Source organism: Cnephaeus nilssonii, assembly GCF_951640355.1.
Source record: "Cnephaeus nilssonii genome assembly, chromosome: 4".
Taxonomy (NCBI): domain Eukaryota; kingdom Metazoa; phylum Chordata; class Mammalia; order Chiroptera; family Vespertilionidae; genus Cnephaeus; species Cnephaeus nilssonii.
This window is the reverse complement of record NC_137075.1, coordinates 47,602,652-47,626,147: the sequence shown is the minus strand read 5'-3', so window position 1 is coordinate 47,626,147 and position 23,496 is coordinate 47,602,652. Positions and strand designations below refer to the sequence as shown.

Genomic DNA, 23,496 nt, shown 5'->3' with positions numbered 1-23,496 from the left:
TATATATATATATATATATATATATATATATATATATATATGATTTTGCAGAGAAAAACAAAAAATTCAGTGTAGACTGAATTTTATCTATTTATCTATCACAATAGACAATACTATTGTGATAATGATCTTATGGCCCTATAGAAGAATTCCTTATTCTTAGGAAATTGCTGCTGAAGTATTTAGAGCTGAAGTGCCATGATATTTGCAACTTGCAATAAAATGGTTAAGGAAAAAAAGGGATAGAGCAAATATGGCAAAATGTTCAAAAAGAGTGAATCTAGGTGAAAGGTATACAGATTCCTTTCTTTGAGCTTCTCTGTAGGTTTGCAATTTTTTAAAAAAGGAGTTGGAAGACAATAAGACATAACAAAAATGGGGGAATTATGCAATGTTAAGTATAGCTCTACAAAATAAGAACAAGAGAAATGTTCTTTATTCATTTCAACATTTGCTAAGCTCCTGCCACACAACAGGCTCTGTACTAAGTGGTGGGAACACTCTGTTCCCTTCAGAAGCCTGGGTTATGCTGTCATGCTTAACGTACTTAACTTTCAAGACTTTGGATCCGGCCAATGCCACCCAAGTCTCAGAGGACCCTTGCTGTGACAGCTTCACCTCTGTTATCCTGGGTTCCTAGCAAGATGCCTGGTCCCATGAGGCATTCAATAATGCCTGCTTCCAGGAGTCCACACTTTGGTGGGGAAGGAAATTGCATTAACAGATCATTTAAAATAAGATTAAGAACATGGTGCACACAAGGTATTACAGCATTTTAATTACCATTTAAACTCTTACCTTTATGATATCCTCCCCCTCCTCATCTAACTTTATTTCCTACTCTTCCCTACTATGAATCCTCCCCTTCTTTATGGCATTCTGGTTCCTACCTCAATGCCTTCGCTCAGCTCATGCTGACCTCCTAGCTTGGCATGAATGAACTTTCACTCCTTTGCTTCACCTGTCCAAAGCCTACCCAGCTCAGGTCTACTTTTACAATGTGCACATGTCATTTTCCCAACTGTAGTTCATGAAGCCAGACAGAGTATCAGATATTTCAGTATTTCCTATAGCCCAGCTCAGTGGTCGGCAAACCGCGGCTCTCGAGCCACATGGAACTCTTTGGCCCCTTGAATGTGGCTCTTCCACAAAATACCACATATCCTAATTAAGTTAGTAACAATGTACCTACCTATATAGCTTAAGTTTAAAAAATTTGGCTCTCAAAAGAAATTTCATTCGTTGTACTGTTGATATTTGGCTCTGTTGACTAATGAGTTTGCCGACCACTGGCCCAGCTAATCAAGGTGTGGCGGGAGAACCAGCTTCATCTGTATCAGCTGGGAGTCCATTAGAGCTACAGTCTGGAATCCTACCCAGCCACAACTACAGAATCAGAAACTGCAGTTGAAGATTCATGGTCACATTAAAGTGTGAGAAGCACAGTCCTATAACACTAGAGTATGAATAAAGCAGAAGCTCAAATATTTTGAGACCTGAGGCCCTCCCAGGGGATCCCATGGGGATTCTCAGGGTTGCCCTCCAGCTTTGAGCCCCCTTCCTTGGTTCTTTGCTCCCTCAGAAGGCAGATACGAAGCTAAGAGTGAGGGAGACACTGAGGCAGTGTCCACGGGGTGATGGGGAGGCGAAGCTGCTGCCTTCCCAGCAGAGCCGAAAGCCAATGTTGATGTCTGCTTCGCGGGTACATTTCTGGGGAGAAACTGGCTTTACGTCTAAGACAAAAATGCCTATCGCTTCAGCATCCGAGCCTCAGGACAAGAGGTCTGTGATAGACAACATTGGAACTGTTTCTAGCCTCGATTTATTGACTCGCCTGTTTCTCTTCTGTCACTAATCTGATTGACAATGAAACCCGGGATGTGACTTAACGTGGTTTCTGCGTGAGCGCGCTCGGTGGGCCTGCTGGACGCGGGTGCTCCGGAGGGCGACAGGCGTTTATGCGGGGGCTGTTGGCGTGTGAGGAGGGCGTGCGTGGAAACGACACGGGAGAAGCGGTACCTCTAGGAAGTTGATTGTCTGTGATGGGAGATGTGTCTGCCTGACGGGGAAGCCCTGTGGGCTCGAGTCTGCACCAGGCGAGCAGTGGGATGGGAGGAGGTAGGTGGGGCTCCCACAAGGGAGGGTGTGGTCACAGACACATCTTGGGCACAGCCCCTTTTCTCGCCCGCCCCCGCTTTTCCTCCTCGGATACGATTTCCCAATTGGGGGGTCTTGGGGGAGGGGAGGGGGAGGGACGGAAGGTGCCCGAGGGCTCTTCTCTCGGCGTCGCCCGCGAGCTGGCAGCTGAGGAGGGAGAACGGATGGGGACAGGTGCGCCCCCACCGGGGCCCCGGGGCGACACGTGGAGGGCTCCTCCTCAGTCCGGGGCTCGCCCCCGGCCCTGGGGTCGCCCGCTTCAGTCCCCCTGAGTCCCCACGGCAGGACGCCCGCGCCCCTCTCGGCGGGGGGCCCGGGGAGGTGGGCCCCGCCGGGAGCGGAGCCCCGCCCCTCCTTGTTACTGGCGAGCCCCGCCCCTCCCGCCGCCGCGGAGCCCCGCCCCCGCCCCGCCCCCCGCGGCCGCGGCTCGGAGCGCAGTCGGCCGGCCCCATGCTGCTGAGCGGAGCTCCGCCCGCGGGCTCCGGCCCCGGGCCGCGGGCTCAGGGGGGCGCGGGGGGCGGCCCGGGGGGCTCGCGCCGGGGCGCTGGGGGGCCCGGGGCCGGCCCGGGAGGAGGCGGCAGTGGCGGAGTGGCCAAGTGGCTCCGGGAGCACCTGGGCTTCCGTGGGGGGAGCGGCGGCGGCGGTGGGGGCAAGCCGGCGCCCCCGGAGCCGGACTACCGGCCGCCCGTGCCCGCCCCGGCCGCGCCCCCCGCGCCGCCCCCGGACATCCTGGCCGCCTACCGGCTGCAGAGGGAGCGGGACTTCGAAGACCCCTACTCCGGAGGGCCGTCCGGCTCCGCTGCCCTGGCCGCCCCGGTGGTCCCCGGCCCCACGCCGCCCCCGCGCCACGGCTCGCCCCCCCACCGCCTCATTCGGGTCGAGACCCCGGGTCCCCCAGCGCCCCCGCCCGAGGAGCGGACCCCTGGACCCCCGGCCAGCAGCGACAGGGTGAGTGCCGTGACGGGCGGGGTGTCCGGGAGGAGCGGCGGCTGGTGGTCCAGGGCTTTCGGGAGGGACAAAGGTGGCCTGGCCGCCCGGCCCCTCGGTGTCACGGTTCCTGACGGACCCGGTCTCAGTCCCTGACCCCGGGGGGCTCGGAGCCTTCATCCACCTTTGTTCCAGTCCTCGACCTACTGATCTGGGACGCGTGCCCCAAACTCTGCCTCTACCCCCTATTGTCGCCCCAGGACTTGGTGACCCTCCCCCTCCAGGGCTCTGATCTCCTCATCGCAGTCTCCTGGGACCTAATCAGCCGGCCTTTTTCTAACGGGATTTGAGTTCCCCTCACCCCGCCTATTGGCCTTTCTGCCCACTGGGAGCAGCAGCTCACTGCCCTTTGATCTCTGACCCCTCCCACCAGAGCAGAACCAGCACAAAGCTCCAGTCCTCCTCACCCCTCTGGTAGCCCAGGCATCCTTGCAGGTGCTGAAGCCCCAGGAAGGGGGTGGACACAGCAAGAGCTGGCCTTTGCCTCACCCAGTCGGACTGGAGCTGGGTGGACTGTTGTTCTCAGGAAACCCGACGGGCAGTATGCAGCTCTGTGCTGAGGATGCTGACCACGGAGGTCCAGGCAGGCCCACTACTACACTCCTTCCCTTGTCCCCCCAGGTGTGGGGACAGTCAGTGCTCAGAACCTGTTGCCCAGAAGGGGCTGAACAGCTGAGACCACGCTCCTTCTCCTCTTGGCCTCTCCCTCCCTCTGTCCATTCTGAGGGTGGCGAGAGCCTTTTATGGATCTGCAAGCTTGGGGTAGAGAGGAGAGCTGGGCATCCCCGGTTCCAGAGAACACCCGCTGTGCCTCAGCAGGCCCTGGTGAAGCCACCCCATGCCCAACCTCAGTTTGACGTATCCCTCCTTGACAGCGGAAAGCCATCCCCAGGTCCCTCTAGCCCTAAATTTTATGACTGTCTGGGCCGCTCTGGCTCCACTGTCCCTCTTCACTCTCCCCTGGGCGCTCAGCTCTGGGGCTTTTCCCCCCCTCCTCCTCAGAGAACAGTTTTTTTTTGGATTGGAGAGCAAAGTTGCTGTCCGAATCCACTGGCTCCAGGGTGGAGGCTTTCAGCTGAGAGAGTGCCGTTCTGCCTGATTTCCTGGGTAAGAGAGATGTGTCAGGGTCAGAGCAGAAGCCTCAGGAATGCGAATTATTTTCCCCTAGTTCCTGCCATGGGGCACGGCTGCCCATCCTGAGTTAGGATCCTTAGCCTGCAGAAGGAGGCTGTGCTTTCTTCACACGTCCTTACCTTATCTTCCTTTTTCCTGATTGTCCCCGGCTATTGGGTGATGTGATGGTGGTGGAGTAAGGCACAGAGAGCGTTAGGCCTTGTTTTTACTATTTTTTAAAAAATGTTTTTGTTAATTTTAGAGAGAGATGGAAACATCAATGGTAAGAGAAAATTGATTGGCTGCCTCCTGCATGCCCCCTACTGGGGATAGAGCCCTGACCAAGAATGGAACCGTGACCTCCTGGTTCATGGGTCCATGCTCAATCACTGAACCACACCAGCCGGGCTTGTTTTTACTATTGACCAATAGTTTCCTCCTCCCTGTCTATACCCATTCGCACATGGGCCTGAGCTGTTCCTGGCCCTCTTCGTCCTAGAATGGTTTAACAGCCTTCTCACCAAGCTGTGGGCTCCTCCAGGACAAGGACCATGTTCTCCTCAAGTCTGTGTCTTCCAAGTGATGGGCACCATTTTTGGCATAAAGAAGGGTGCGTAAATATGTCCTGAATGACGGCTGTCCATTGCCTTGTGGCCCGAGGGTCAGGGACTCCCCTTGTACATTTCGCCACAAAGACCCCACGATGAAGGGGCTGTGCCCACACAACCAGTCAGAGACCTGCAGCCTCCTCTCACTGAGGGCATCCATGCCTCACCCTGGGTCAGCTCTGTGATCTGTGGGCTGTTCAGACCTTGGGGCCCAAGAGGTGTCTGACTCCTTTGTCAGCTGCAGGGACAGGAATGAAATCCAGCAGGATATCCTGGGAACCACACAAGCAGTGGCTTCTTTACCAGGTGTGATGAGAAGGAGCCAGGATGCCATCCAAGATGGCCCAGGGGCAGGGATGCTGACCTGGGACTTCCCACCATTCCGAGAGAGCAGCTTCACCCCTTTAGGAGCCGTTTTGGGGATCCCAGAGTCTTCCCTTAGGAAGAGCCCTGACAAGGTACCTGAACCCCTTACCCTAAATCCAAGTGTCAGCACATGCCTACAGAGCTCACTCTGCCCCTGAACAGTGAGCTGGCTCTGGCTCTTGAGGCATTACTGAGCCAGTTTTTCCATTCTGTGGCTGTTTTATCCCTATTCTCTGTTCTCCCTCCTCTCAGCCCTGCAGATCCTCTTGGCTTGTTGCTTTTGGGTCACTGGCTGAGGTGAGGTAGGCACTGGGGACCAGGATGTGCCTTGGGCTGGCCAATTTCTCTCCTCCGGGAGCCCAGTGACTGGTGCTGGGTGGGTCAGAACCCTGTGAAAGGGGCTGGTTTGTGAGGTTTGATGAAATGGGTGGAAATGTCTCTGTGATGAACCAGAGAGATTGAGGGGAAATGAGTTCAGTGAATATGGGGTAGGAGAGAATGGGGACTTAGATAGGACCCTGAGAGGCCCAAGGGGCTCAGGACCATTAGCTTTCTCCCCAGGCAGGGCTCTGGCTGCTGGCCTATCCTGAGACCTACTGCTGCAGTTGGCAGGGTACAAGGGTGGCCATCTGGGCAGGCCTGGCAGGACAGGCATGGGAGCAGCAGGAGCCGAGCCCTGCATGGGATGGGAAGGCAGGGACTCGCCATCTGGCTGAAAAAGAGCTCCCGCATGTTGTTGGACCCTTTCTGGCCGCCAGGCCATGCTCTGACAGAGGGGTTAGAGAGCCAGGCCTTCCCTTGCTTTGCTCCCTTTTCTCAGACCTTCAACAAGAAAAACCTGGTCTAGGAAAGGGGGATGGGATGGGAAAGGGGCCCTGATTGGATGAAGCTTTGAGCTGTCTGTGACCATCTGCACAGTGTCCTTTGCGTCCATCATGCCAAGATATGCATGTGTGTGTGTGTGTGTGTGTGTGTGTGTGTGTGTGTGTGAGAGAGAGAGAGAGAGAGAGAGAGAGAGAGAGAGAGAGAGGGAGAGAGAGAGAGAGAGAGAGAAATGTGATGGGAACAACAAGACAGGCATCTTGTATGAAGTGAAACTAGAGCTCTTATTCTTAGCTTATGGGGGTGTTTCTGGAGTTCCTGAACCTTCAGAAATTGTGCAGATATTTGAGTAGATGAGCATTTTTCTGGGAAAGGGGGTTCTCACAGGGCCCAAAATATTAAGAATGTAAATAAAAATAGGTGTACCTTATAGATGGTATCCACATGGACTTGGATCCTTCAGGCCCAAATTTAGAATGAATGAACAGACAGGTAGGAAGGGTACAGTAAAGTGAAGGAGATATTTGGTTGTCTGAAATTAAACAAGACATGCCTCCCCTGGGGCTAGGAGAGCGGGTAGGGGCCCTCCCTTACCCAGTGTTCATTGAGTGTTTATGTATCATTAAATGATACCTAGGCCCTGAAAGGGACGCACCACCCAGAAGACCTGGTCCTTGACTTTTTTTGAGTTTGCTTGTTTGCCTTAATTTTCCTTGTTATGCCCTCCACAGAGCCCGGAGGTCTGATCTGTTTATCTAGCACATGGCCTCCTGTGGAAGTAGAGGGAGGAGAAGAGAGAGGTCCAGATCAGGGACCTTTGTGGACTGGCTAGACCTCTTAACCCTTTGTGGCCTGAGCTGGTCGTCTGTGCTGCAGTTGGTGCTTCGGGGAGGGCTGAGGCCTGAGACCTGTGGGATTGTGTGGCAGGCCTGTCCACTCGACCCAGTGCCGCCTCCTCACATTGCGGCAGTCCGACCCTCTAGAAGACATCTTTGGCTCTGAGACACCTCAGCCCTGGCACTCTGTCCATTGGGAGTCTGGAACAGCTGGGGCCCTGGAGACCATGAATGGGAATGGGAGCAGCTGGCTGGGCCCTGGGCTTGGAGGGGGACCTGCTGCCTACCCCAGTTGGCCTCACCACGGAACCAGTGTGATATTATATGGCAGCAGTGAGCCTGTGGTGCTTCCAGAGCCTGGGTCCCAGACGTGGGGCTTCACAGCAGTTCAAGATGCTTCAGTCTGTTGGAGCTTATTCTGTGTCTGTCACTGTGAGCTTCTGGAGGACCAAGGAATCTGGTCTCTTCATCTTTAATGATATAATGGCGGACATTTACTGAGCACTTACCTTGTGCCTGGTACCATTTTGAAGCAGCTGACATGGATTAGGCCAGTTGATCCTTTCCTCAACCCTATGAGGAAATTCAGTTATTATCCCGGGTTATATACAGGGAGACTGAAGCACAGGAATGCTGGGTCACACTTGCATGGTTTCATAGCTAGTAAGTAGGAGAGCTCAGGTTGACAGCGAGGCAGCCCGACTCCAGATTGGCTGCCAGCACCATGCCAGGGGGCCCTTGCACTTACGGAGAGGAGCCCTGCAGAGCAGAGGTGTTCACTAGACATATGCTAACGAACAAGGGGAAGGAGACTCAGAGAAGGAATGAGGAGTGCATTCTGGGCTGAGTTCACCAATTTCTGGATGATGAAGGACAGCATTTGCCACCTAATCTCGAGGGAGCCATAGACACACCTTATAAGGGTTGGCAGCATCGATTGCATTCATCATCTTCTTCCCAAGCCTATGAGGTAGGTACTAATACCAGCCCCATTTTACAGATAAAAATACAGAGGCCTCCAGACATTAAATGTAAACTAAAGAAATGGAGAAAAGGGGCAGTGGTAGATTTTGGGGACCTTGCCGAGCCAAATCCTGTAATGTTTGTCCCCTTGGTCTCCCTGGACTCACAAGCCCCATGGAGGGCGGAGGGCCCAGCTGCAGAGTAGAAGGTTCCACCAGATGGTGGGCCTTCCAGCACCTCAGGAGAGGCTTGGGCAGGAAGGAGAGTTCAAACCTGACAGCTGCTCTGGGAGGGGCACTGCCCAGTTGGAACAGGCACAAGAGCTGCCTCCTGGAGGCACCCTGCTGGATGATAGAAAGGAGGGGACCTGGTTGGCAGGCGGTATGGGGACAAGGGGGCCCTCTGGGCAGCAGCTACTTACATACTAGCTTGGAAATGGTTCAGCATTTCAACAGCATTGTGACTACCAGAGGGCTTGCCCAAATATCAGCCCTGGCCTTGATGTCTTCCTTGCTAGTTTCTCCCTTCCGCTCCTGAGTCAGGGGCTTTGATTCCCATTCTAAAGTCGAGTCTCTTGACAGCCTGCTCCTACAGCTGCTGCTGGTTGGTCAGAGTTCAGATAAATGGGGATCTGAGAGTCTATGGGTACGGGGAGAAGGACGCCTGTTGAGCCTCCAGGTAATGTGCACTGAGCACCCACTGTGTGCCAGGCTCTGTGGTGGACGTGGTGTATAATAGTGAGCACGTTAGAGTCCGGTAAAGGGCCCATACACAAAATAAACAGTGGGAGGACAAAGGTGTCAGAAACCTACAGGGGCAGCTTCCCCCACTGAGCAGTTTTGCCTCCTGTGTAACCCAGAAGCTCCTGAGGAAGCAGGCCTGGCCTATGACACGGGTCCTCTGTGCTAGGGCAAGTGCCTGTCCTGCCTGGTTTCCCAGCAGGCATTTCTGCTGTTGCTTCTGACTCGCAACCCCATGGGCGGCTCCTTGGGCACCCCAGCCCAGGGCAGGGGGGTTGGGGCTTCCTGGAGTAGGGTGTGGAGCCAGGAGTGGAACAGAGGAGCCATTGAGCTGCCCACAAAGCTGCCACCTGGGCGCCCACAGGCACCAAGGGCTGGCGCTAGGGAGGCCCACGCCGGCCTGGGAGGGGTCGTGGCTCTAGGCACCGGCCCAGGACTCCAATGGGAAGGGTGCTGAGTGCAGCTGTGACCAAGCTTGGTGAGGGAAGGGCTGGGGGGCTCTGTGGGGTTGGGGGTCGCCGGTGCATGGTTCTGGGTGCTTCTGCTCTCTGAGCAGCTTCCAGGGTCTCAACCCCCCTAACCTGATCCTCCACCCCACCCAGATTCATGCCTCCTCCTTCTTCTGAATGAACAAGAAAATGCGCTTCCTTTGTCCATTCTTCCTGTTTTATGTGAACTGATTTAACAAAGATTTACTGAGCACTTTTGGGCACTCGGAATTTAGCAAGTAAACATGGTTCTTGCCCTCAGGAAGCTCACAGTCTGCAGGAAGACATAATAAAACAAGTATTCACTACACACAGGATGACAGCCCAGCTCAGAGGCACCTAACCTGACCTGGGGGAGAATGGAAAGGCTTTCTGAAAGAAGAAAAGAATTTGATTCAGGCTTAGGGAAAGTTTTTGAGGTGAGAAAAAGAGCATTGAGCTTTCAGGTAACAATGTGATCTGAGATGGGTAAAGAGAAACCAAAGAGGCAAGTGGAATCTTTAAATCTCTTTAACTATGGACTTTTTATTGTAGCCACTGGAGAGCCATTGCAAGGTTTAAGGATAGCGTGTCCGTTGATTCAGTTACTGTTGAGTTGCTGCCATGTGTGAGTTGTGAGGCTGAGTGCTAACTGGGCTGGGTACCCAACAGGCTCACTCCAGAAATCCCCTTGGTCAAGCGGGTGGGGCCACTTGGTGGTGTGCCAGCTGGCCTGGGAGGAAGCAGTTTGGGTTAGGAGGGGGTGAGTGGATTTATTTTCTTTACTTCTTAGAGGAAGGAGGATGAGGTGTGGTGGGCTCTGAGGGAGGTAGGAGCTGATCTAGTAGAAACATTTTTCTAATAGAAACATAACTCTAGTGCCTACTGTGAGCTGGGTACTTACTGGAGCCGGAGAGACAAAAATGACAAAGGGCTCCAGGCTCGTGGCTGATTTGGTGGTGGGTCAGGAAGATCTGAGATGGTAGTATTCTTGGAAGCAGGCAGAGATCTGAGGGCGGAAAGGGGCTGGGCGGCTTGACTAGGACAAAATGGAATAAGGTGGGAGCTGAAGAGCTGAAGGGTGAGATGGTAGGAGCCTTTGGGACATGCTTTGGAGACCCTTGGAGGGGTTTGCAGCAGCCCAAGGAACATGAAGAAGGGGTCTCTGAGGTGGGTAGCTTCCTTTTTCCATCTCTGCCTTACTAAGGGTCCCAGATCCACTAACCCAGGGCAGGGAGGTCACCCTTACAGCTTCCCTGCTCAACTGGCTCCCACAGTCCTGATCTGTGGGATCTTGGCCCAGAACCAAAGCCTAGAGCAAGAATGGGGGAGAGGCAGGAGGGGCCCCTCCCCGTGCTGCTGGCCCCAGAGCCATGTCTTGTTAATGCAGTGCTCCCCTGAGGGGCTGGGTGGGCTGGGCTCTGTCTCTGCCTCAGCCAGTCCTCCCCTCCCTGCCCCCCAGGAGCCTGTGCCCAGCTTGGAGAAAGGCTCTATTGTCCTCAGTTGTGCCCCGCCCTGAGCACCTTGAACTCCTCTGCGGGGTGTGCAGCTTGTGGTTCCCTGTGCCTTGACTGGGAGCAGGGACAGAGGGGTGGCCATGAGCCGTTTGTGTGGGAGAACGCACGGGATATGGAGGGCCAAGACCAGGCCTTTCCTGTCCCTGTTCTCCAGGCGCCCAGGGGGTTTCAGCAGAGCCCGGATCCTGGCTTTCCTTATGGCTGTTCTCCTGGGACAGCCAAGGTGCCCACTGGTGGCAGGTTGGCAGCATGATTTTGTACAAAGGATGCAGGTTCCAAGCCTGGTTCCTCCACTTACTTGGAATGGTCTGGGGCATGTTGTCCCCTACCTGTTTTGAGCCTCCTTTTCCTTAAAACGAGGATAGTAATACCCACATGATGATTATGATGGATGCTCTGCAGCTAAACCAGCAGAACCGTGGCATAAAGTGAGCACTCAGTCTTTCTGTTCTTGATGGTCAAGTAATATTTGTTCAGCATCTGGTAACACACTGGTAGGCATGGACCACGCTAATCTCCAGCTTGCCTCTTGTGCCTGTCCACTCTTTGAACTCGGTTGTAACCAGTTCTCTGAATTAATCCCCTCTGTGGAACCACCTGGTGTAAGCTCTTGGGCTGCCTGGACCCTGACCGAGGCAGGCTTTAAGGCCCAGAGTCTCATCCTGGCTATTTAGCCTAGGGAATGGCCTAGAGCAGGCGTCCTCAAACTACGGCCCGAGGGCCACATGCGGGTGTTTTTGCTGTTTTGTTTTTTTACTTCAAAATAAGATATGTGCAGTGTGCATAGGAATTTGTTCATAGTTTTTTTTAAACTATAGTCCGGCCCTCCAGCGGTCTGAGGGACAGTGAACTGGCCCCCTGTTTAAAAAGTTTGAGGACCCCTGGCCTAGAGGCACAAAATTAACAGAAAAGAAAGTACCATTTTGGGGGCAGCCTAGTGGGAGACCCCTGCAAAGGAAGAGCCAGGGCTTGTCCCCATCTGAGTTCAGAGCCTGCCCTTGGGTACCTGGGGCTCCGGGTCTAAGGCAGCCTGTCCAGGACTCTTGCTCCTGTGGATAGAGCATCTGGGGAGAAGAGCTGTCTCTCAGATGTCTGAAGCCTGCTCTCTTCCCACAGTTGGCGATCCTAGAAGACTATGCAGACCCGTTTGATGTCCAGGAGACTGGTGACAGCCTAGTAGGAGCTTCAGGAGCCCCAGAGAAGGTCCCGGAAAACGATGGCTACATGGAGCCCTATGAGGCCCAAAAGATGATGGCCGGTGAGTGATAGAGTAAGGGAGAGTGTTGGGGGAAGTTGTTCCCTGAGGCCTGGGTGTCTGCAAAACAAGCTTTGGGACCCACATGTCTTAAGAATTGATTCCTTGGTCTCTAGAAATATGGAGAATGCCTTTGCTGGGTCCTCGGGGAAGGTGACCACTACTTTCAAGATAGTCACTTTGGAGAAGGAGCTGTGATTTGTGGTACCTGAGACCTGAGGTGGTAGAGAAGGCCACACAACCAAAGGTCAGACAGGTGGAAGCATTTGGGATAGTCAGGAAGGGGAAGATAAGTGGTGTGGGCTGCGGTCATTGGTCCCTAAAAGAGAATCACTAGCTTTAGAGAAGGTGGTAAGTTTGAAACGATGTGATGTCAAACGATGTTATGACAATTGGAAACGCATGACTATAAATGCAGATGCAGTGCCCATGATGCTGGGCAAGTAGTTTAAGGAGTGAGGGCAGGAAGAAATGGATAAGACCTGGCTCTGGGGAGCAGAGAGCAAGAAAGGGCCCAGGGAAGGACCAAATCGGGGCAAGGAGGACAGGGGTGAGTCAGTCTAAGCCAAGCTCCCAAGGCAGGAGAGGCAAGAGGAGAGAGGCCAAGAGGGACGTTGGAAGGCCTTACAGGCTGGAATGAGGCATTTGGACTTGCTCCAAAAGGGGAAGGGGAGCCATTATGGATTCTTGAGCAAGAAAACAACAGGACAAATAAGGCATTTTAAGGGGATTACAAAGGCTTTGGTGTACAGAACAGACTAGAAGAGCTGGGCATCAATCAGAAAGATGAATTAGCAGCCTATTGTGGAAATTACTGAGGCTTTACAGAACCAATAATTAACACCCCTTTCTTCCCCTCTGGAGCTTGGAAATAATTGAGAAATAAGATCAAGGAAACAGAAAATGGAGATAACAATGTCAGTTTTATTACTGATAAAGGTGATTGGAGAACTTTACTTAGCTATGTCACTACAATGGGCTTCTTAATACTTCCCCAAGAATTAAACTTGCCCACTCAGGCTTGGGCAACGTAGCATGACTGTAGGCCCCTGCACAGGGGCAGGAGGAGAAAGAACCAGAATGTTCTCTCTGTGTAAGAAAGCAGAGCAGATAAACTGCTCTCCCTCCTTGGGAGAGGTGGGCGAGGGGCAGAGAGCAGTCAGGAGTGTTATTCCATGGAGCCAATGAAACAAGGTCCTGAAGAATGGAGGTTCGCCCTAGTAGTAATCTAGATGTGGAGAGATGAGGGTGAGACTCACCAGGCACTGGCAATGACGGATGGACTCAGAAAATGAAGGAGGGCCAGGACCAAGGAGAGCAGTATTGGAGAAAGTGGGAGGGTGGCTACCATATTTAGGTCAGAGGGGTGTGGCCCCCTAGGACAGTGGTCGCCAACCTTTTGGACCTCACGGACCACCAGTGGTCCACGGACCTCCGGTTGGCGACCACTGCGCTAGAAGGTCCATGAGTGCCCTGGAATTGATGAGAAAATTTGCACATATGGGGAGCTCTATAGCTTTTATAACAGTTAACACAGGTCAGAGATCTCAAAAAGAAAATCATAGAACAGACTAGAAGAACATTTAGGGAGAGTCGTGAGTTTGAAACATCAAACTGAAACATCTTTATGGCAACTAGAAACATAGATGCAAAGGGTTCCATGAGACTGGGCAAGTAGTGCAAGGATGAGGCCTGGGAGAAATGAATAAGACTTGGCCTTGGGAAACAGAGACCGAGAGAGGATCCAGTAAAAGAGACCAAATGGGAGGACAGTCCATGAAGGGGACAATTTCAAGGATGGGGTGGTCAGCAGTGTCTGAGCAACAAAGGAGGATTGTCATATTGTGAAATGGTATCACTTGGGACACAGGAAATAAATGGAGTTGGGTAACAAGGAGATGGACTAGGAGAGGACCCTGACTTGGTTTCCTAAATGTGTAAGCCTCAGCTCCCCAGCCCTTGCTGGTCATCCCAGGATCCTTTTTCTGGCTTTCATTCTGGTGCTTCTGCCCCTGCATCTGTTGGGTCCCATGCTTTTGGAACCCCAGAGGTGTTTTGAGGGAGAGGGACCCTGTATGTGTGTCCCAGAGCCACCAGCATCTGTGAAGGAAGCCTGACTGGTTGCTGGGAGCCCTGCTGGGGGGCTGAGCCAGGCAGCCAGGCTCTCACACCTCCCTCCTGCTTGTGCTGGTAGAGATCCGGGGCTCCAAGGAGACAGCCACTCAGCCCCTGCCTCTGTATGACACACCCTATGAGCCAGAAGAGGAGGGGGCCACCCCTGAGGGTGAGGGGACCCCTTGGCCCCGGGAGTCCCGCCTGCCTGAGGATGATGAGAGGCCGCCCGAGGAGTATGACCAGCCCTGGGAGTGGAAGAAAGAGCGGATTTCTAAAGCCTTTGCTGGTGAGTCCTGGGCGGAGAGGGTAGGTCCGCGGGGCCTCTGGGCATCTTTCTGGGCTGGGGGAGTGAAGGAGTGGCACCCTGGGGTGGGGGTGGGGGGCCCAGGAGAGAAGTGTAGTTGAGTCTTCACCATGGAGCTGTGAGTTGGCCGGTGGACAAAGCGCTGTGTGCAGAGTCAGGGTGTGGGCACAAGAGGAGGATGAAGGTGTCTCCCTGCATCACCACCTCTCCGACGCCAAGAGGCTTGGGCCACTTCCATCTTTTGGGGGACTGGGTATATTTAAAAATAAAGAAGTTCCAAACAAAATTATAAAACTTGTGGCATGTGTTAAATACTTAACAAAAGAAGGCATTAACCCTCCAAACAATGAAAACAGCTGCCTCTGTAACGTTAGAGATACCAACCCTGAGTGAGAGGGCTGTGTCTCCCAGGGTAGGCTATGCAGACCGGGGGTGCCTACTCCCAGAGGATTTCTGAGAAATCCCCTTTACCGAGTGAGGATAGGTTTCTTCGGTACCGAGCACCCCAGTGGCCATCCCAGGCCTGGAGTCCGACATGGAGAGGTGTGTGTGGGGGGTTTGAGTTGGGGACAGGGGGCACAAGAGCTTTAACTCCTGGATCCTTGATTCAGTGAGGACATAGAGGACTCAAATGCCATTAGACTCCATTTCCATGCCCACGGTCCTCTTTCTTCTCCTTGGGCAAGAGGCTCATCCTGGAGCTGGACCCAGCTCTTTGCTCGGTGGGGAGGCCCACCCTGGCAGCCAGACTGAGAAACCACAAGGTTTCTAATTTGTTTCCTGTAAAGCGCGCACCGTTGAGGATGGGCCGCTTATCTCCAGAAGTCTCCTTGGAGAATCAATACTGTTTGGCTTGCTTAATGGGAAAATCTATGCTCGTCATTAGGAAACCTTGTTAGCAGTCCTGGCGCCGCCCGTGGCATCACTCTTCTCATTGTCAGGGCTTGGGATTTAGGGCGTGGGGGGCAAATTTCACGAAAACAGCTGCCCCTACATCTGAGTATCCCTGACAACCTGGAGCTGGGCTGTCTCAGCTAGGCGGTGGGGAAAGGAGGGACGGAGGCAAGGCTGGGGGTGCCAGGAGGCTGAGGGAACCTGGGGGTGGTGCTGGGAGACGTGGGCAGCTCCTTATCCCTCTTTCCCTCCTTTCCCGGCCCCTCTGGTTCCTGGAAGCGTGTGAGAGGTCAAATGAAGGGGATCCGCAGGGCTGACAGCAAGACCCTGCTTTTGCCACCTGAGCCTCCCACCTTTGACCATGCCAGCCCAGTGTGGTCAGTATGGCTCCACCTGGCCCTCTGCGAGTCTGTTCCCCATTCAGAAGCCGCCCCTGCCTCCACTCTGACCCTCCTCCTTTCTAGGCTGTCCTGTGTCCTGGCTCTGGGTTTTGGTGTCTCAACCTCTGCCTCTCTGTCTCTGTCTCTGTCTCTATCCCTGTCCCTGCCTGTCTCTCTTCTCCCTGCTGTGCTACTGGTTCCAGTTGACATTAAGGTCATCAAAGACCTACCTTGGCCTCCACCGGTGGGACAGCTGGACAGCAGCCCCTCCCTGCCCGACGGGGACAGGGACATCTCCGGTCCAGCCTCACCCCTCCCCGAGCCCAGCCTGGAGGATGGCAGCGGTGGGTCCTGTCGGGGCTTCTGGCCAGGGTGACGTGTCCTCTCATCCCTCGGGCCCTGGGGGCTTGGGTTGGAGGAGCTAAGAGGTGGGGCATGGTTTGAAGGACCCAGGAACAACCCCTCTCTTCTGAAGGAAGAAGGAAGGGAGAAAGTACACAGCTCCCCTCCCTCCCCAAACGTATGGGGAAGGTGTCTCCTAAGGGAAACCCACTATTCTAAATTCGCTTCTTTGGGTAGTGCTTTGCCTGACCAGAACTTCAGCAATGCAAGTAACTCCTGGGATGGGGGACACTAGCTAGCACAGTAAGTGTCTAGGAAAGGATCTGCTCCTTGCGTTTGCTGTCTGAAAGAAAATAAGGGCTTGAAAGTGCTGCAAGGAGAGAAAAATAGTCCAAATGGGGAGAAAGAAGGCACTGAACACCTCATCTACGTTCAGTTTTACCCAGAATGGGCAGTTGGGGGGAACGGGGTTGGGTGGGGGGGAGAGGAGGGGGTAGAGTGCATCTCTGCACATGCACAGAGGCCTGAGCACCTGTTTGTACATGTGTGCCCGAGTGTGAGTGGGTATTTTGTAAATACAGGATGTCACCTGTGCATGTGTGCCTATGCCCATGTGGTCTGCTGGCTTCAGCGGTCCCTGTGCAGGCTCATCAGTCAGGTCTGCCCTGGTCCGGGAAGGCAGAGCCCCCTCTACTGGGTTTCCGTGGGGGTGGAGAGGGGAGTCTGTGGGCAGCGACCTTGGGAGCGGGGGAGGGGCGGGCCGGCTGGCGGCTTTGGGCAGGATTAGCCTGTCAGGATGGCACCAAGGGGAATCAGATAATTGTTCTCAGATCGATAAGTCATTTCTACAGAATGGCTTGGCAGGGTGATTTGGAGAACGGTAATGAACTCTGAGGAGGAGAAAGAAACAATATTATCAGCACTGAAGCCACCCGGAGGAGGATGGAATAGGGGAAGGCAGTCAGCTGCTCCCAGGGAGAAGCTTAAATGGTTTCTCTTGTTGCTCCTCTCCCCTCTTCTCCCACAGTGTAGGGACTGGGAGGCCCTGTGTGGCACCGGGGGGCTGAGCCCCACCTTCACCTCCACCCCTGGGGGATGGACCCAGAATTCCATCCCTAGAGCCAGTCAGGCCCATGAGCACGTCCAGGAAATGGGGGTGGGGTACTGGCTATTCTCTAGGGCTCTACTTCTAGGGTCCTCAGTGGCTGTGACTGGTATGTTCCCCACAGCCCAGTTTGAAGGATCTGAGAAGAGCTGCCTGTCACCCGGCCTGGAGGAGAAGGGGCGTCTACCCCCCCGACTCTCTGCAGGGAACCCCAAGTCAGCCAAGCCCCTAAGCATGGAGCCCAGCAGCCCCCTGGGGGAGTGGACAGACCCAGCACTGCCTCTGGAAAACCAGGTGTGAGTGTCTGTGTCCAGCTGGGGACTCTCCCCCCTCCCTTTCCTTCCTAGCACTTGCCTGAGGGGACCCCCTGAATGAGTGGGCCCGGTCAGCGAGGGACCCAGCAGAGATGCTCCCCTTCCTCTCTCTCATCCTCAGCTGGTACCATGGGGCCATCAGTCGAACAGATGCCGAGAACCTGCTCCGGCTGTGCAAAGAGGCCAGCTACCTGGTGCGCAACAGTGAGACCAGCAAGAATGACTTCTCCCTGTCCCTCAAGTGAGTGGGGCTGGCTGGCGTTTTAGACAGGATTAGCCTGTGAGGGTGGCGCCAAGGATAATCAATGGGAGGACACCCACCAGGACAGGAAGAGACCCTAATATTCCCAGGCTCGGCCAAGCTGGGGAGAACCCCATCCCCCATGAACCTTTGCCAACTCTGAGCTCAGCCCCTGCTCTCAAGGAGCTCATAGTTTCTTGGGGGAAATAGTTAAGCTGGTGTCCAGTCCAGAAGGGTTCTGTCACTTACTGTGTGGCCTTGGGTGTCCTTAATCTCTCTGGGCCTCAGTTTCCTTAACTTACAAAGTGAGGGAATAATGATATCTACTTCATAGGGAATGATTAAATGAAATAATGTATGGGAAGTACTTGCCATAGTGCTAAGTGCCCAATAAATGATCACCATCATCATCATTAATGGAAATCCACAATATTCTAAAAGCACAGGCCAGGAGATAGGAACTTTGCCTGAAAGGATTTACAGGGTGAGATGGAGGCTGGGTCCTGGGAGGAGGACAGAGCTGTGGACACAAAGCTATTCTTATTCACTCTGAAGAAGCGGGCAGGAGGTCTGGTTGCTAGTGGCTGACAACTGATCCTGGAAGAGGTCGGGGAGGTCGGCCCTCCCTTCCCATCAGCCCTCCTCCCTGGGAGCGGATACACAGGCCAGGATTGGCTTCCCAGGCTCTCCTGGTGGGATGGCAAGTCCTCTGCTTGGCACCCGAGCGTTCCCCCTGGTAGAGCCTGTACTCCACAGGACCGCCTGTCAGAGTGGAGTGTCCATTCACACCTCCTCCCCCACCACCACTACTGGAGCGTGTGTATCACCTACCACATTTTCTGGGTGCAATGGAATATAGATATACCCGCACTTCCAACAAATCCAATATATGGAAATTTGGGACTACTAAATAGATACATTTGAAGATACTTATTCAGCTTCACTAAAATATAATGAAGAAAAGAAAAAGCCAGACTATAGTCATAACCTGCGATTTATTCTTGGGTTTAATAAAATTAGCTATGTGACCCAGGGCCTTGGTTTCTCCATTTGCAAAATATGTCGATGGTTACTTCTTAGGTTTCTTCCAGCTCTCACACTCTGGGAGTCTGCAAATTATCATAAAATCAAAGGAGCATTTGGAAAAATTTGTCAAAAATGTGATTTACATAACTTCCGGAATGTGTATTGCTTTAAAAATTATAGTTAAGATTCATAGAGCATATACTATGTGCCAAATAGCAGCGTATATACCATCTCTTAAACCAACTAGCATCCTGCAAAATCAATCTCTTTTTATAAACAAAAATAGATTCAAAGAGGTATGACTGGCTCAAGGCCACCAGCTAATAAAGTTCCAAGAGCAGAATTTTTTAAAACTATATTTTTATTGATGTCAGAGAGTGAGGGAGAAGGAGACCAAGATAGAAACATCAATGATGAGAGAGAATCATTGATTGGCTGCCTCCTATACGCCCCACACTGGGGATCGAGCCCGCAACCCAGGAATCAAACCCGGGATCATTCAGTCCACAGGCCAACGCTCTACCCACTGAGCAAGACTGGCTAGGGCTAAGAGCAGGATTTGAACCCAGCTCAGTCTGACTCTAATAACCACACTGTTCCTCCATTGCACAGCTCCACCCCTCAAGTCTGGAACAGTCTAAGGCAAGGGAGACTGCAGGGGTCTGGCTCCCTAGCAGAGCACTGCAGAACACAGCCCTGCCTTAGCCTGGGGTGTAAAGGGGGAGACTCGTCTGGACGCCTGGCTCCAGCCCTGGCTGGTCTGGCCCCGCCAGCAACTGTCTGCCAGAGCCTCGTTCACATATAAATGGCTTTTCTGAAATACAATTATGGTTTCTCTTCTCTCTGTAATGGAAGGGCTTTCATTGGTAATTAAACAGCTTCCTCCACAAGTCAAGCCAGCCCTGGCTCTGCTTCCCAGCTAGTCCCACCCTGGCCCCTGAGGGTCTGGCAAGGGTTCCGCTGTGTCCTAATGGACCCTTGGGACTTTGTCCCAGGAGCTCCGTTATCCAGATGGAGGCTGAGCTCTCAGCTTCCAGCTCTGGTCTCTGGCTACTTGTTGCCTTTTTGCCCAGATCTGTCCCTCAGAGAAGATAGAATGCACAGTTGTTAGGAGAGATGATTTTCCCAAGTGGACTGTGGGAAGGGAGCCATCCCCAAACTGCGAGAGGGTGAGGGAAGGCAGGGTCCACGCTGCTGCCCACAGCCTTGGGCCTGGGCCTAGGCATAGGGCAGACAAGGCAGGGGATCACTTACTGCCTCCCCTTCTACAGTCCCCAGGGGCCGCACATTTTCCTGAGGCCCCCGGCTCCTTTCCAGGGCCTGTGCGGTCACTGTCAGCCTCAGCAGTTATCTCAGACCAGCAGATGAAGGCTGGCCCCACGCCCTGACACCCCCCCACCCCAGAAGTGGGGCTTCCGGCAGGCTTTGGGGCACTGTACCCTGGGGAGGGAGGATGGAGTTAAGGGCCTGTGTTTTCCTCCCACCCCTTTCCTCTCTTCAGTCACCCCACTCCCCCCGCTTTCTGACGGTGCGCCTAGTGCCGTGGTCGGCAAACTGCGGCTCGCGAGCCACATGCGGCTCTTTGGCCCCTTGAGTGTGGCTCTTCCACAAAATGCCACGGCCTGGGCGAGTCTATTTTGAAGAAGTGGCGTTAGTAGAAGTTTAAGTTTAAAAAATTTGGCTCTCCAAAGAAATTTCAATCGTCGTACTGTTGATATTTGGCTCTGTTGACTAATGAGTTTGCCGACCACTGGCCTAGTGAAATGGGTCCAGAGGCCTCTTTTAACCTAGGCAGGGAGGCAAGCAAGGAGGTATTCCAGCCTCACCTCTCAAGAGCAAGGGCCTCACCAGGAGTCCGACCTCCCACACCTGCTTCTGAGCCCTGTCCTTGTCCCCAGGTGGGCTCTGACCAGCAGGGCTCCCCTAAGCAGTGCTGACCACTTGCTGGTGAGTGAGTGTCAGACCTGGGGCCTGGGCTGTATAGTTTGGACAAATGTTGTTCTTGCTGGGGCCCCACCCCCGCTCTAAGGTTGAGGGTACCCAGACATCTGGGAGCTTGCCAGAGCTGGGGGGAGGGGGAGGACGGGGGGGAGAGGGGACGGGGGGTGCGGGGGGGCAGGGGTCCTTGTCTTGTGGTCAGGGCCAGGCACTACCGCTGACGTCCTAGGTTGTGCCGGGAGATGGGAGAGGCGGTGGAGCATGTCCTCTGAGGGAGGGCACGGCGCTGCAGCCTCACCCGTGACGTCAGCCCAGGCTGAAGGGCTGGCTGGATGGTCTGGGGGCTTGGCTCAAGGCCTAGTTAGCAGGAGGGTGAAGGGATGTCCCTAGGACAGGGTGGCTGGCTATCCCCAGATTTGGGGAGCAGCTCACCTCCTCCCCTAGTATCTGCAAGAGAGAGCCCGAACCAAGATTCTCTTGGTTGTCACATCCATCCACCAGTCTCCTGTCTCCACAGGAGTGACTGAGCGCCTCACTCGTGCCCTCCCCCACAGCTCAGAAAGGGGGATGGGTAAACTGGTCCTGGCCACATAGGCTGGAAGGCAGGAGTGCCTGGTTACCAGGGTTTGGGGGTGGGGGTGAGGGGTGTTGGTCCCTCCATTTCCACCTGTACACACCCTGTACACTCACTACAAGCACATTCTTGGCACACCCTGTGCCCTCACCACAAAGCCAATACCTACTGCTACCTACTTACAAAATCCCCTCCGCCCCCTCCCTGCTTTCTGCACTGACCTCCATCTCCCATAGCCGCCTCCACTCTCCGCTGGTTTGGAACAGTAGCTGCAGGGCTGGGGGAGGGAGGGGACGGGGAAGGGCCTCCACTCACTGGGTCTCCTCTCTTCCCAGGAGCAGCCAGGGCTTCATGCATATGAAGCTGTCTCGGACCAAGGAACACAAGTATGTGCTGGGCCAGAACAGCCCGCCCTTCAGCAGCGTCCCTGAGATCGTGCACCACTACGCCAGCCGCAAGCTGCCCATTAAGGGGGCCGAGCACATGTCCCTGCTCTACCCCGTGGCCATCCGGACTCTGTAGGTGTGAGGCTTGGGCTCTGCGGCAGGCCCGGACCCAGGCCTGGGCCTGCGCCCCGGCTGAGGGCTGTGGTCCTTCCCAGGGCCATGATCTCCCAAGCCTTTCTTCCCTCTCCCTGGGGTGGAGTGGGAACTGGAGATTCCTTAATTTATTCTAAAGAGTAAGGGCTATGGGCCTTGGAGTGAGAGGAGGTCTGGAGCTGAGGAGAGAAGAACCCCTGGGCAGCCCCTGGAGGAAGGGGGCTCCCAAACCGCGAGTCTCCCGAAGAGTTTAAGATCCGCTCCAGGCCCTTTCCGCCTCGGGCCGAGGTGGCCACCTACTTCCCCTCCACCCTCCACCCCCAGGTCCGTACGGGGTGGAGCAGGACGCAGGCCCGCAGGGCACCCTGACCTCTTCCCCTCCACCCACAAACGATGGGCAGACCCCTGGGATGGAGATGGCATTGGGCGGGAGCGGCGGGAAAGGGATCGGGACGGAGGGAATCGGTGCGGTCCCCGGCCGTTCCGGCTCCCGGCCAGAGGCAATAAATAAACCCAGTGCTGCCAGGCACCGCCGCGTCTGCGCCTTCAGCGCCGCACCCCGGGCTGACGGGTGGGGAGCGGCGAAGCGAGCACAGATCTGTTTATAAATCAGCTCGGGAGCAGATACAGGCGGCTGTGAAAAGCGCTTTCGAAGCACCGAGTTCCTTCCTTTGACGAGATATCAAAACATCCCCCATTGCCCCCGCCCCGGCTGGGGGGCGGGGGGGGGGGGGTGCCGGAGCCGGCCGGCCTCGTGGCGCCCCCTCCCCGCCGCGCCGACGAGCCCGGCTTCCCAGGATCGCTTCCAATTTCCTGCCTCCAGCCATTTGTCTGGGAGGAGGGGAGCCGCGGAGAGACAAAGAGGCAGCGCGCCAGGCGGGAGGAGCGGGTGGCCCTGCCACGCGGAAGCCGCGCGCCCGCGAGCTGGGAAAGCTGGCACAGCCTGCTGCCTTTCCTTTCCAGAGGAAGCGGGGCCCTGCCGCCGCCTCCTCCATTCCCTGAAGGATGGGTTCGCCCCGGGACCGGCAGCCTGCGGGCCTCGGTCCGGATCTCCCTCCCCGCCGCGGCTCGCGGCCGAGGCTGGCGGGGAGCCGTCCGCGCGCGCCCTCTGCTGGCCGTGCTCTTAACTGCGGGACCCGGGCGCGGGATCACACCCGCCGGTGGCCCCCAATGCGCCCCTTCTGCAAACCGCCGAGGCTTGTGGGCCCAGCTCCCGGGAATACCCTTGGGCCGCCAGGCAGAGCTGCTGTCAAGCCACTCCAGGCCTGCCCTCCTGCTCTCCTGGGCAAGCTGAACAAAAATTCTACGAGGGGCTGAACTCACCCCCTGGGGATGGCTGCCTTGGGAGAACAGTCTAAAGACCTCCTCCAGAACCTAGATCTGCAACTCCGAAGTGTGATGTGAAGCATGGGATTTTGGATTTTCTAATCCAGTGGTTAACTTATCAGGGATCGGGACAGAGGATATAGGTAAGAATTCTGTGGAGACAATAGAATCACTTAAAATTGGGCACTGCTTCAGAAATTCCCGCCGAGAGGGTTGCCCTATCTTTAAGTAAATGCAAAAACAGTTCCAAAAAGGTTAGGTGGTGTGCTCATCTGTCTCCTTGCTGTCATCTCACTACCTGGTGCTCAGAGAAGGACTGGGAGTAATAGATCCCGGAGCAGGCCAGGCCAACTCTGCCTCCCTGTTGGCTCCTGGGTGTCTCGGCCCCCATCCCCCACCCCTTGTGCCCAGTCCACCTTCTCCAAAACCCCTCACACCTCTCCCGCCTCCTGACCAGGCTTCAGAAGCCTCACACTTGCCACTCAGAGAGGCCCTCTGTCCGGAAGGATGCCCTTGAGCAGGGAAAGGGGTCTCTAGCTGGGGTGCTTGGCCTGGGTGGGTTCCTTT

The 23,496-nt window shown here is 54.9% G+C and overlaps 1 protein-coding gene across 4 annotated transcripts; it reads left to right on the top strand.

The window, feature by feature from the left end:
• The first annotated feature begins 2,604 nt into the window (after window positions 1–2,604).
• On the top strand, window positions 2,605–22,962 carry SHF (Src homology 2 domain containing F). 4 transcript variants are annotated; one of them, XM_079769265.1, is made up of 7 exons: window positions 2,605–3,105; window positions 11,693–11,834; window positions 14,026–14,232; window positions 15,728–15,868; window positions 17,096–17,267; window positions 17,407–17,526; window positions 21,400–22,962. In XM_079769265.1, exons 1-7 carry the CDS (start codon window positions 2,608–2,610, stop codon window positions 21,584–21,586), a joined length of 1,467 nt encoding a protein of 488 aa, XP_079625391.1. In that variant the 5' UTR covers window positions 2,605–2,607; the 3' UTR covers window positions 21,587–22,962. The 4 variants fall into 4 exon arrangements, with proteins under 4 accessions (XP_079625391.1, XP_079625388.1, XP_079625389.1 ...); XM_079769262.1 differs by lacking the exon at window positions 15,728–15,868 and having other exon boundaries at window positions 21,400–22,431; XM_079769263.1 differs by lacking the exons at window positions 15,728–15,868; window positions 17,096–17,267 and having other exon boundaries at window positions 21,400–21,572.
• Window positions 22,963–23,496: the final 534 nt, after the last annotated feature.